The sequence below is a fragment of the Physella acuta genome, unplaced genomic scaffold (genome assembly GCF_028476545.2).
Source record: "Physella acuta isolate Inbredline_101_S28 unplaced genomic scaffold, ASM2847654v3 ptg000744l, whole genome shotgun sequence".
Lineage (NCBI taxonomy): Eukaryota > Metazoa > Mollusca > Gastropoda > Physidae > Physella > Physella acuta.
This window is the reverse complement of record NW_026732262.1, coordinates 142,501-156,459: the sequence shown is the minus strand read 5'-3', so window position 1 is coordinate 156,459 and position 13,959 is coordinate 142,501. Positions and strand designations below refer to the sequence as shown.

The 13,959-nt window shown below is 35.0% G+C and overlaps 1 protein-coding gene and 1 non-coding gene across 2 annotated transcripts; one reads left to right on the top strand and one right to left on the bottom strand.

Annotated features, from left to right (window-relative positions):
* The first annotated feature begins 4,715 nt into the window (after positions 1-4,715).
* LOC131950205 (uncharacterized) lies at positions 4,716-11,380 on the top strand. Its single transcript, XM_059312265.1, has 7 exons — positions 4,716-4,798; positions 6,042-6,124; positions 6,953-7,042; positions 7,497-7,559; positions 9,982-10,011; positions 10,494-10,583; positions 11,271-11,380. Coding segments are annotated over exons 2-7 (339 nt in total). The 5' UTR covers positions 4,716-4,798; positions 6,042-6,060; the 3' UTR covers positions 11,273-11,380.
* On the bottom strand, positions 5,920-5,992 carry Trnam-cau (transfer RNA methionine (anticodon CAU)). The gene has a single exon. It is a non-coding gene; the product is annotated as a tRNA-Met (tRNA).
* Positions 11,381-13,959: the final 2,579 nt, after the last annotated feature.

The window sequence follows — 13,959 nt, the reverse complement described above, 5'->3', positions numbered from 1 at the left end:
ATTAAAAAAAATATTTTTAAGCAATAAAACTACAAAGGTCATTTAATAAAAATGTTCAAAACAATTTTTTGTAGCTCATTGATGTATGTGTGAGAGGGGGAGGGGATAGGCTATGTGTTTATAATATGGAGGTTTAAATATTCATACAACTTTAGAAGGGTAGGGGGAGGCTAGAATAGGTTTTTGTGTTATATAATATGCGCACGACACCAAGTACTTTAGAAGTTTAGCATAATGCACTTGTGCAGGTGCAGTGAGTAGCTGCATTTTGAAAATAAAAGATCAAACGCCTAAACTAGCGCTATGGGGCTCGAGAAGAACACGGTAGAGTCGTAGAACAGCAGCTGGAAATCTTCAGGTGAGGAGACTGGGGGTCTGATTGTGGGCTCCACACACTTTAGGTCAAGGTGGATCATCTGAACCCCCCCCCCACTCCCACCCCGCAATATCACACCCACCCTACAAGTAGAAAACGATAAGAAATATACAAGATTGATATTTTAAAAACCGAACAAGATACATTGGGAAATTTATATGTAGATACACACATATATATTGGCATATATATATATATATATATATATATATATATATATATATATATATATATATATATATATATATATATATATATATATATATATATATATATATATATATATATATATATATATATATAGTTTTATATGTATAGTTTTATATATATATATATAGTTATATATATATATACCTTTAGGCATATATATATATATATATATATATATATATATATATATATATATATATATATATATATATATATATATATATATGCCTAAAGGTATATATATATATATATATATATATATATATATATATATATATATATATATATATATATATATATATATATATATATATATATATATATATATGAAGCAATATCATCAGGGACGATACATTCTATCATGATCTACCACTGACAGACAACACACATCACTTTTGCCACGCCCTAAAATGAGATTGACTGATCTCCCATTTCTTGTGATAATGGATCGTTCAATAGTTCAGCCACAAGAACGGCTCTACGTGCAAAAGCAAAGTAGATCTAAATAGCCCAGTTGAATATCTAATCACAATGAATCTCACACGTGTGAATTGATTTCGAATGAAACTTTTAAAAATGCAAAAAATGTAAAGCTCCATTCTCAGACATATGGATATATAAGGCAGATGAAGTAGATTTCATGTTTCCTGACCTCGGCAAATGAAGGAATAGTGTAGTAGCTCAATGCCAGACGCCTTTACTTTCCTCAACGCGAGTCAGGCAGCCTACCATTCGAAGCTAGGCAGACTCAGAGACGTCATACAGTCACTTGTCCAGGCCGAAATCCGAACTCATGACTTTCGGTTTGGTAAAGGAACGCTCTACCATTTGACCACGCCGTCCCCTTTAATACTGCAAAGATACAGATTATGGGATTTGTATTTATTGTCTTCATACTTCGTAATCTACTCTCATCAGATGCCTGTATATAATTTTTGAACTTCTGGCTTTGTCACATCCTGCCATCTTATCTCCACTCACCATCTTCACACTTCATTTCTCGCTCAAATACACGTAATATCATTTACGAATTATAGAAATATAAACGTGATATTATTTCTAATCGGTATAATAAGCTGCTTATCACACATACATCACACACACACACACACACACACACATAAATATATATATATATATATATATATATATATATATATATATATATATATATATATATATATATATATATATTATATATATATATATATATATATATATATATAGATATAGATATAGATATATATATATATATATATATATATATATATATATATATATATATATATATATATTCGGAACAAAAGGCTATCTTGGTCAACATTGATTGATAGGGTGTATGGCGATCAATCATAGGTGGGTATGGTGAGACACATGTACGCCACTAGACATTAGGTCGATCCTCCACCATAGTCACAACCAACTACACTCCAAACTGTTAGGTTTTTGTTTCAGTTTTTCATAATGCAACTCTTTAACTTTCCTTCAGTATCCTGTGTCTTTTTTTTTAAACGCGTATCCCGTCAAGTTATAAATAATGCTGAATCAGGGTTTGATTTTTAAGACCAATTTTAATCTTATAAAACAGTAGCGCGACATACCATATTCATCTGTAATAACTCTCTAGGTAGTGTGTCACTCCCTCTCTTATCGGTATACTCACTTTGACTTCGTTAGTGTGGAGAAAGTAAACTACTGACATTTTAAGAAAATAATTCTCTTTGAGCCATCCACCATAATTGTTGAGCCATTTTTTAAATTAAATATTTGAAGTATTTTAATTTTCACGTACACGATGTTTGTCTTCGACTATTAAATAATGCTAAAAAAATCTCGCCTTGGTGTAAGGCAGGGGTCTCCAAACTACGGCCCGCGGGCCGGATGCGGCCCGCGAGGTCCTCTCATCCGGCCCGCGGAGATCTTTTTGTCCACGCAAAAAACATTTGTTGGTGATAGCTGAGAAACTTTTCCCAGAAAAATCAAAGACATGTCTGGAAGAAACTGGCCCCCGAACTGAACTTTGATGCGGCCCTCGGGCTGAAAAGTTTGGAGACCCCTGGTGTAAGGTATAGAACACTGGTTCCAAATCTACGGGTAGTAACCCCCATAGGGATCGCCGCTTTGTAAGCTAGATCAAACAAAAATATTATATATATTATTTTTAAATTGTATGGTGGTTGCGGATCACTTGGCTTTTATAACGGTATTTTAGAAAAGAATAATATTATTTCTGACCTTGTAAAGTTTTAAAGATAATGACGAGCATTATTCGAAACTGAAATTATGATACGCCAAGTGCTATCAAATAGTTGCAATGATAATGCTTCCTTTCTATATTCAACTCACACAAAATTTCTGTGAAAAACAACACTTAGTCTTGGATCGTATCAAGATGTATTGTTTAGAAAATTAGTTGATCTAGGAGTACCACACTTTAACTAAAGTTAACAAAATAAGTAGTAAAAACTTACCCATCACAAAGAAAGAGAATGAAAACATACGTACAATTATTGTTTTTGTATATTGCACATGCCAATTATAAAATAAAACCGATGTAAGCACTCTAACTCATTGTGATGACTGTTGTGGTTTTATTTTAAAATAATTCTGTTGTATATATTCGAAGTGAATCAAACGTGGAACATCTAAATGCATGCTTGGTAATTATTTGGAGGTTTATTAATTTCACAAGGTAAATATCATAGATGTAAAGGCAAATCTACCAGTTGTTCATAGACGAGGAATTAAACGAATCAAAACAAAATGCCAACCCGAATGTCCATAGTCCGAACCCTGGGAGAAAACCCCAAAATCAAACAGGAGTGGAATCCCCTTCTAGTTTCCTTTAGGCAGCTCCTGCAACACTGCTGATTCCAAGCTGAACAGGTGACGTCCTGTCTCTTGGGTCCATCAGCTCTGTGGATAGAGGTAAGTGTTTCTTATTGACTTTTTTTTCGGGGGGGGGGGGGGAGGGGACAGACACTGCTAGAGGTATATATTTTCTATATAAATTCCATGCGGGGGGGGGGACAGACACTGCTAGAAGTATATAATTTCTATATAAATTCCATGGGGGGGGAGGGGGACAGACACTGCTAGAAGTATATATTTTCTGTATAAATTCCATGGGGGGGGGGGGACAGACACTGCTAGAAGTATATATTTTCTGTATAAATTCCATGGGGGGGGACAGACACTGCTAGAAGTATATATTTTCTATATAAATTCCATTTCGTTCGGGGGGGGGGGTAGGGCGGGGGCATAAGACTTTCTTTGGGTCGGCTCCGCCCCCCTCCCCACGAAGAGATGCCTAGAAGAAACTCTGGGAGAGGGGCTATTCTCATCGTACTGCCAAGGCTTTGTACTTGGATTTCCAGTCTCACCCCCTTCATCTTTTAGAATATGGAGACATTTTATAACTACACTGGATTTAAAATAGGACGCTTTTTAGTTTTTACTGACTTAAGGTTAAAAAAAAACAAAGAAAAAAAAGAGAAAAGAAAAAAAAACATCGAATCTTGACGAAAAAATCGAAAAAGATAAAAAGAAAATTATCTTCGGCATTTAAGGACTACCCTAATGTTTGTATATATATATATATATATATATATATATATATATATATATATATATATATATATATATATATATATATATATATATATATATATATATATATAATGTAAGTTTATACTTTTATATTTATAGCTTTACACACATTTAACCATATATAACTAAAAGAGGTCATGCACTATATTTCTGCACAACAACCTGGGCCAATTTATAAAACAGTTTAAAATTCTCTAAAATCCTTAATTAGATTTTTTTAAATCGTTTGTTTTTAATTGCAAATTTTGTTTTGTATTTTGAGAACATTATAGATTACAATTAATACCAATGTAATATTCCATGTTTTTATGTTTCTAGTGATAAAACGTGCAGTTTCACTGTTTATTTCATGTAAAACATAAACCATGTCACCGGTAGAAAACTTCAAGAAAACAAGGAAACGAAAGACGAATTTCATACGGCAAACGAGATGATTTATAACAGCTGTGTTCGCTTTGAACAGGTCAGGGAGGTTCGGTAAAAACAAATGACATGTGACATGTAAGGTAAGATTGAGGACCAAACGTAAAGGGAGGCAAGACAATAAAAGGCCATTGAAGGCTTAGTGCGCTTATCAGGGGAGATTATTCTCAGTGACTACAGGTAAGTCCGCTAAATCTTGGCAATGTTCAGATTTTTAGACTTATTTTTTTCTAAATACGTTAAATTTTAAACAAAATACAAGTACTTGTTAGTTAATTAAAACAACAAACTATCTTGAAATAAATTATTTTATTCAATGAGTTTATTCTAAACTTGTAAAACGTAACAATATTTTGAACGTAATTTTGTTATTTTGTAATAAAATTCAATTTGCTGATTGAGTGTTGCCTAGTTAATTGTTTATCCCAAGATATTTTGTATTGATAGATAATAAAGATTAGTTTTGAATATTTTAAAATATGAGCTGTTACTTTTGTAATACCTGTAGGCCTACAAGATAGAGATTATAGGTTGTTTATTATTGATCGTCTTAACTTAAAAAAACTACTATGACGTACCTTTATACACAATGAAAGGACAAAATAAAAATGTTATCATTATTAAAAACAAAGACTGGTTTAAAGGTGCTTACCACAAAGTCGTATTTTCAAAGTCCACTTACCCTCATCTTTTCAAGGCATCAGTTCTTACTAAGCTGTGACTTTACAAGATTTTAACTAAGCCCATTTTGCATTTTTTCTGACTTCAACAGAAAACAAAATTTTTGAGAACACATTCACTTGAAGTGACGGTTCACATTAGTTGTCCCTAAATAAATCTTTAATTACATGTAATATTTTTGTTAAACTATTACTTTAAAATCCGAGGATATGTCATTTTGTCCGAGGTTTTAAATTGAGCCTTTTCAGTAGAGAAATTTGACAATTGTCAACGGGCAAAATGTTAATTACTGATTGTTTTAATTCAATTTTTCTATAAATCTTATATAATTGTATTAGTCTAGAAGAAAAGTGAAGAATTCAGGCATGAAGAATACTTTTCTCTTTTTTACAAAGAACGAAAATTCTCGAAGAATATATTTTATTTTATATCGAGCCTAGTAACAAAAGAGCTAGAAGTTTCCGTGTGATACAGTTAGATACAGTTTTCTTTAGTTTCGACTAGTTTCTTTGAGCTAGTTCATTGTAGAACTGTGTTTCTACACACATTAATGTTCTATACAGTACTACAGATAATGACAATTACAGATAAATTGTTTTTAGAAAATAAAATGAATTTGGTGGTTCAACTGGGGTTCGAACCCAGGACCTCTCGCGTATGAGGCGAGCGTGATAACCACTACACTATTGAACCCGTTGAAATAACGCATAATATTTTATATATGTAAATATTTTCCCCTCAGATTCCAGATACATTCCACCATGTTGAGTCATCTTATCATGTTGGTGCTATTGCTGGTGAGCTTCTCTCAATCCATGTACATAGGTGAGTTCTAGCAGACGATAGGTCAGCTCCGAGGTCAGCTACCTGCGGTCACTGAGCCTCATTCAGCTAATTTAGCAATAGCTTAAAAAAAGCGACTCGTTTCTTTATAAAGAAAGCATTGAAGAAAATGAATTCACTGTTTAGATCAGTGTGATACCTAAACAAAATTTCAACTTTCAATCCAGCAGCATGATGTATTTTTTAAATAAAACATTTACCCCCACCCTCTACCTTCTTAAGGGCTCACATGTGTGTCCACCCTTTGAAATAATAATACATATAACATAAATGGACAGGTTTTTCTTTTAAATAATAGTGTTCTTAAAAAGCATAATATCTATGCTACGTCTGATTATAAGACGACCACACGTCACGATACGTCACAAAAGTCAGTCAACCCCCCCCCCCCCCCCCCAACACCACTTGACGTCAATTCAGACAAAAAATAGTTCCCGATCGTGGGTTAAAAACGTAATTGGATTTCACAGTTAGATTTCAGTTTTTCTGGTTAACAGAAAACGATAGTTTATTCAAAAACAATAATTCAAATTCAATTCTGAACATAGGTAAAACTTTTAAAATTAACTTTACGAGCCGTTCATCGCTTACAAATTATTACTTCTTCCCAAACTTAGCCATGCTTTCTTGTGCTTGGTCGAGATTTGGGGGTGGGGTTCGGGGGTGTTAGGGTTAAGGCTACAATTACAAGACGTTGAGCCAGGTTAGCACTAGTTAGGATCGTGATATTCATCGATTCGCTAAACAAAATAACAATAGGAAAGAAACCTATGTTGAAATCTTCAGATAAAATTTTTGATCGTATTTCAGGGCAACCTTTCGGCATGATGGACTCGTACGATGCACCCGACCAAAAGATTTTAAGGAGAGACGCCTTTGGCAGAATACAGTCGTTTGATGGTAAGTGTTGTCTTTCCACCACTTGAAGATATACTAGTGTCTAGTGTCTTCAGTTCTTCAACAAGACACCTTTCCAGGTCTGTCTTGGGCGCCTTCTCTTCCGCTTTCCCTGGGGGTACACTCAAGCCTTGGCGTGTAACATTTGGGTGAGCCTTTCGTAGCGTGTGTCCCACCCAGCGCCACTTCCTCCTTCTTATTTGTACTGTCATAGGCTCCTGCCTAGTCCTTTTCCATGGTTCTATATTAAAGCACTTTGTTTTGCCACCTCAATTTCAAAACCGGTCTTAGACATGTGTTCATGAAGTTCTGAGTTTAACAGAATGGTACTTACAAAAGTTACTTAACCAAAGCTACATATTTTCCCATAAGGCACTACCAGCCTACCCCATCCTATGCCAATCCCCAATGTAAATTGTGAATTATTAATATATTGTTATATTTATTAACCTTTCAGTATCTCACGAACGTCGGATCGTGCCCAACGCTTTTGGTGGCTTGTCACAGTACAACGTCATGGGTGAGTCAAGTTACTAGGGTCATCTAATTCAGCTCGTGATTAGCTTCATATTTACATACATGCATATACATAAATATGTATAGAGAGATAGGGCGAAAGATATATAGAAACACTGATATTGATATAAATTGGAATGTGTAATTAAATTGTATTAATTATAACTATAATCTAGATACTAAAGGACATATATATATATATATATATATATATATATATATATATATATATATATATATATATATATATATATATATATATATATATATATATATATATATATATATATATATATATATATATATATATATATATATATATATATATATATATATATATATATATATATATATATATATATATATATATATATATATATATAAATACACGTTTCATGGTAGTGTGGAAAAGCTTGAGTTGTGGTGCCCTTTTCAACGCTGGCGTCATTCCTTCTTGCTGTAACTGTACCCTGCACCCATCACCTTTTTTTTTTTGTAGGGGAAAGCGACAATGCAACGCCTTTCTCTTTTACAATAAGTTTTTACGTAAATCGACACTCTTCTCCCCCATCTCAGCTACAGTGAATAATTACTACAAAATTCGAATGCGGGTTCATATAATTGAAACGTCCTTGAGTCAACCCAGCTCTGATGGGTACCTAACTCAAGTTAGGAAATATAGGCGGCTGAGCCACGCTATCCCTTCATATACCGGGGTCTATGAAGTTGATAAACTCTACTTCATCTGCCCCAGGTGTCTCGGGCACGAACGGGAAATGATGATTTAATTAATTACTAATACTGTATAGTTTACTATCTTTGTATCTATTTAGTAAAAGGGAAACAACTTCGACATTAAAAATAAAAGAATGGTGATTTGTGAGGGGGGGGGGGGGTGTTTGAAATGTGACGTCATTTAAACAGGGGATCTGACGACAGTGAGGGGCATGAATCTTAAACTGTCCACCCAAGAAGATTAATATAATTTATGGTCGACACCTTTTTACTACAAGAGCAAATATTTACTAAATCCTAAATTAGCCCTTGGCATGCCTCGTCCTTGACTGAATAACACCCAAACACCAGCCCCCCCCCCCCCCACCCCCTCGCTGTTGGAAAAAAACAGAAGAAATATGTTAATGGTATAATTTCCCAAACTTCCTTATGATGAACTCTTCCCCCACCCCCATTTCTGCAGATCATGACACCCCCCCCCCCCCCACACACACACACATCCCTGACCATGACCCACACCTCGTATTTTTTATTAAATCAAACAATAGAAAAAAATGTGTCCATGAAATAATTTCCTATACTTCCTGATGGTGACCATACGACAAAGTGTCTGTCACGTGATGAGGTTTACTGTTGACTGCCTGTCGTCACGCCTCAACAGCCCACAGACAAGAAAGGCACACGTCAACTTTGTCGTCTGCCACACATTCTTTGTGGTGTCGGTCACGTATGGACTTCTGGTGGCAGCTCTTTGAAGGCTCGTCTGCTGGGATTTCTGGGCCTTCGTCTTTTCAATGAAAATGGACGGTTTCTTCTTTTTAGGATGGCGTCTTTTCATTATTTCGTCTTTTTATGATATCGTCTTTTCAGTTTTTTTTTTCATTTTATAATTTCTTCTTTTCCTTATTTCGTCTTTTTATGATATAGTCTTTTCAGTATTTTTTCACTTTATAATTTTGTCTTTTCCTTATTTCGTCTTTTTATGATAGCGTCTTTTCATTATTTCGTTTTTTTATGATTTCATCTTTTAATGATTTCGCCTTTTTATGATGGCGTCTTTTCATGATTTTGTCTATTTTGATTCCTTCTTATTATGATTTCTTCATGTTATCATTTTATCTTTTCATAACTTTTTATCTTTTCATGATTTTGTCTTCCTATGATTTTTATCTTTTCATAATTTTTATCTTTTCTTGATTTTGTCATTTTACGGTGGCGTCTTTTGCGGGTCACCCGTTTACGACGTCACGCAGTTTAAACCAATTTTTGCGATACCTCATCGCCACACATCTTCACAAAAAGTCAACCATGACGTCGTATTTCAATCTACCAACCTCTTCCACCATTGCAAAATTGCAAATTTTTATTTTAAAAAAATAGCAGTTTCTTTCTAAAATATAGTTCCTACAATAAGTTAGATCAGCATTGAGTGAAAAAGATCCGTTTTTTGTTAACAAAATATTGTTTTAAAGCACAAAATAACGACAAAAATTTAATTTCTAACGCGACTCGTTCATTTCTATTTTTCTGTAATAAAATTTGAAAATAATTTTTTGAACACAATTGTTCTTCATCAATGTCTTTTCGTACTTTGTAGATTATTATTTTAAAACATTTCAAATAATATATTCCTTAATTTTTATGAGTAGCAGCAGTTTTGTTATCATATTTTTATTTTTTTCTATCACCAGAACTATCTGACCCTGATATTCATTATCCAGGTAAGTTTTTTTTTTGTTTTAATTTTTTAAACCAACTCGTTTTGCTGCAACTTGTATTTTGCTATGCTAATACGAATCTATATTTTATAAAAACGTCCTATGATCACACAATTAATGTATGCATAGATATTGTAACAGAATGTACTTTTCATGTTTTTTAATTATCATTTTGAATATGTTTTATGAATATGTTAAATAACATATATATATATATATATATATATATATATATATATATATATATATATATATATATATATATATATATATATATATATATATATATATACTTAAAGGAGGAGAGGGGAAGAAGGGGTGTTGTGGTTGGAGTAAAAAGATAAAACAATTTACATTATAAAATCAATAATAAAGTTCATCTAGCAAAAAATATTTTAACATAAAAATAAATCACCATTATTTATATTAATAAACATAAAAATGTAACAAATATTTTATAAATGTGTTTATAAATTAATTTTTAGGACCGCAGTTTATACCAGTCGGAGGGCGTTTCGGTGGGGTGGTACCCCCGCCGTTTCCCAGGCCGTACCATCATTCTTTTCACCCTTTTTGTGAGTATCATTTTTTCTTCATTCTTTCCATCCTTTTTGTGAGTATCCTATTTTCTTCATTCTTTCCATCCTTTTTGTGAGTATCATATTTTCTACACATTCACTATAGCCGCATTACAGAAAAAATACCATTAATCGTAATTTTCATTATTAAATTTTAGAACCATTTTTTATTTAACCGTTGCTTTTTTTATTTTAAAAATTATGCTATTTTAATATACCTGTTAAAAGTAAAAATGTTTTTATCTAGAATATAAGTTTTGAATTTCAGCCGAAGCTAAACTGATAAACATTCATGTTGCGCTTTTTATCTCACATTATTTCAATCTTATTTACATTTTCAAATCCGTGCTGTCTTGCAGAGGCGTATCAACCCTTCCCGGCGCACGGGGACAAACTTTCAATTTGCAATTTGCAACCCCCACCCTGCCTACAATCTTTCCATTTGCAGCCCCCCCCCCCATATATTTGTTTATATTTATAATGCAAAACTGCAGCTAAAATCAGATTTTAATTTGTTTTTCCAACCCATTTTGGCACCCCCTAAGGTCGGCGCCCGGGGACATATGCACCCCCCTCGCTACGCCTCTGCTGTCTTGGGAGCCCATTCAACGACGGGTTGTCCTGCTAGTTTTCACCAAAACAATTTAAACTCAGATATGAATCATGTGTCGTTTTTCTTCACAGAATACCTAAACGTCCTTGTTAGCTGTTACATTTGTTGAGGGAAGATCCTGGTGATGTACTCAAGAATGTGTCGTTTCTAACGCAATTTATAAATAAACAATTACAAACAAAATCAAGAGTTTTAAATATTGTGTTTTCTTTTACCATTCCGAAATTTTTTTTCCTTAAAATTAGGCCTACGTTTATGCCTCAAAAACACACCTTAACCAATGAAAGCGATGTGTTCTGTGTTTCAAAAATTCTTATTGTGCTAGTGTTATTCTTTTGTCAGGTATTTCACGCTAGGTGGCGCGTCTTTGTCTACATGGCTACAGATCTGACCCAGTTGACTATAGCTGACCCCACCAGATTAAAAACAAAAAACATCACGTGTCCACACACAATAGCCGGTACTAGGTCACTGTCAGACCACTGGTCACCTCTGGAGAACTACTGGCCTGAATTTCTGTGACCTATTCACCTTTGACACATCACATTCCAAACTGTTTATTTCAAACTTTTTTTTTTCTACGGAGGGGGTGGGGGGGGGGGGGGGGGGTCAGGGCACTTGAAACTTTCGGTGGGCGGGGCGGACTAATTTTCCGGAGTGGTGGCTGGGGCGGACACTGCTAAAAGTATATATTCTCTATATAAATTACATTTCGTTCGGAAGGGGTGAAGAGATACCTGAAAGAAACCCTGATCCCAAAGCATAGGACCGTCTTGTAAACCAACCACCCAGCGTGTATTTTGCTGTTTGCTTCAACATGACTACAGGTATTTTTAATGGCCGATTCTAGTCGGAATAAGATACGCATGCGATAATGGCCGATTCTAGTCGGAATAAGATACGCATGCGATACGCATGCGCAATGGAGAGAAACTACGACTTGCCTTAGCGGCGATGTTTTCGATCAGTGGCGTAGGCAGGGGGGGGTTAGGGGGGGTCATAACCCCCCCCCCCCCATAGACCCCTCGGTATATATAAAAAGTATGAGGGGGGGTGCAAATCGAAAGTTTGAGGGGGGGGTGCAAATCGAAAGTTTGAGGGGGGGGGGGTGCAAATCGAAAGTTTGAGGGGGGGTGCAAATCGAAAGTTTGAGGGGGGGGTGCAAATCGAAAGTTTGTCCCCGGGTAAAAATTGGAACCCCCCCCCCCCCTTGAGACGATCCTGGCTACGCCACTGTTTTCGATGGTACTGCGCATGCGTGTGTTTACAACCGCAGAACCCTAATACCAACCCTAATCCTATCCTTAACCCTATCCCTAATCCTATCCCTAACCCTAGCCCTAATCCTAACCCTAACCCTAGCCCTAATCCTATCCCTAACCCTAGCCCTAATCCTATCCCTAATCCTACCCCTAACCCTCATTCTTGCCCTAACCCTAGCCATAGGTCACTGCGCATGCGCAGAACTATCTTTTGCCGAAAAATCTTATTCCGAGTAGACACTTTGATTTTTTTAATACTCCCTATCACGATGAGATAGAGGTGATATATTTAATCAAAATCTAAATGTGCAAAAACAACATTGGTTCCATGAGATTAATTTTTAGCTTTAATTTCAGTCAAAAGTGGAACAGCCTTCTTTTAAAATAAATAAATGAGTTATAGATACATAGTCAGAATTTAATTATGCACTTCATATATTTGGATAATTGCGTATTGGAAATCCAAGCACAAAGCCTGGGGCACTATTCACTAAGTTTAGAAGAGCCAGATGATGCCCATGTATCAGCCCCCCCCCCCTCTCCACACAGCTGATGGACCCAAGGGACAGGACGTTACCAGTACACCTTGAAATCAGCAGCTGACGAGCCTTATCTGCCCTTGGATTCGAACCTTGAACCTTCGTGTTAGTCACACACAACGTTCCCTCTAAGGAGGAAAAATTAATGTGCAACGTATATTTTATGTGCGGGGTGTTGTACAAGTTTTATTCAAGGATATTATGTGCGTTACAAAATGACTGCGCGGTTGGTTCACAACGACTGCGGCGCAGTTTAGAGGGAACATTGGCCACACCATATACACGAAGTATAGTATAAACACAGTTCTCTCGATCGATGTCTATACTCAGAGGCGTCGCTAGGCGGGGGCGGGGGGTGCGGACCGCACCGGGTGACAACATTTGAGGGGGGGGGAGGGGTGACACAAAGACAAAAAATTGAGAAATATATAGTAGAAAAATGCTTTTAGCTAGTTTAATTAATGATTAATCAGAGTTAAAAGACTTATTAAGTGCAAATCAAAGATTCCGATATGGGGGAGGGGGTGACACCTGGATGTAATCCTGCCAATTATAGAGAAAAAAATTTACATAGAGCTATATATATATATATATATATATATATATATATATATATATATATATATATATATATATATATATATATATATATATATATATATAAACTTATACTTTTTGTGTGGGGCGGGGGTAACACCATTAGGTGCCGCACCGGGTGACACCCGAACTAGCGACGCCACTGTCTATACTTGAAATCACAACAACCTATTCTGATAAAGTATAAAGCAGAATAATAATGAAGGTGGGAGAAAAATGAATCGCCACATATAGTAGGCAACATGTGATGACACACAATGATACTGTTTAAAAGAAAAGGATTATTTTTATATTTCATTTAAAACACATTTTTAATTCAATTCAAGGAATTTTTTTTTAATAAATTGTGAAAAAAGGGAATC

Coding starts and splice junctions, on each gene's coding strand:
- LOC131950205 (XM_059312265.1), top strand. CDS start 6,061: ATGTTGAGTCATCTTATCATGTTGGTGCTATTGCTGGTGAGCTTCTCT. Junction 6,125..6,952: donor CTCTCAATCCATGTACATAG/GTGAGTTCTAGC, acceptor ATCGTATTTCAG/GGCAACCTTTCGGCATGATG. Junction 7,560..9,981: donor GTCACAGTACAACGTCATGG/GTGAGTCAAGTT, acceptor TTCTATCACCAG/AACTATCTGACCCTGATATT.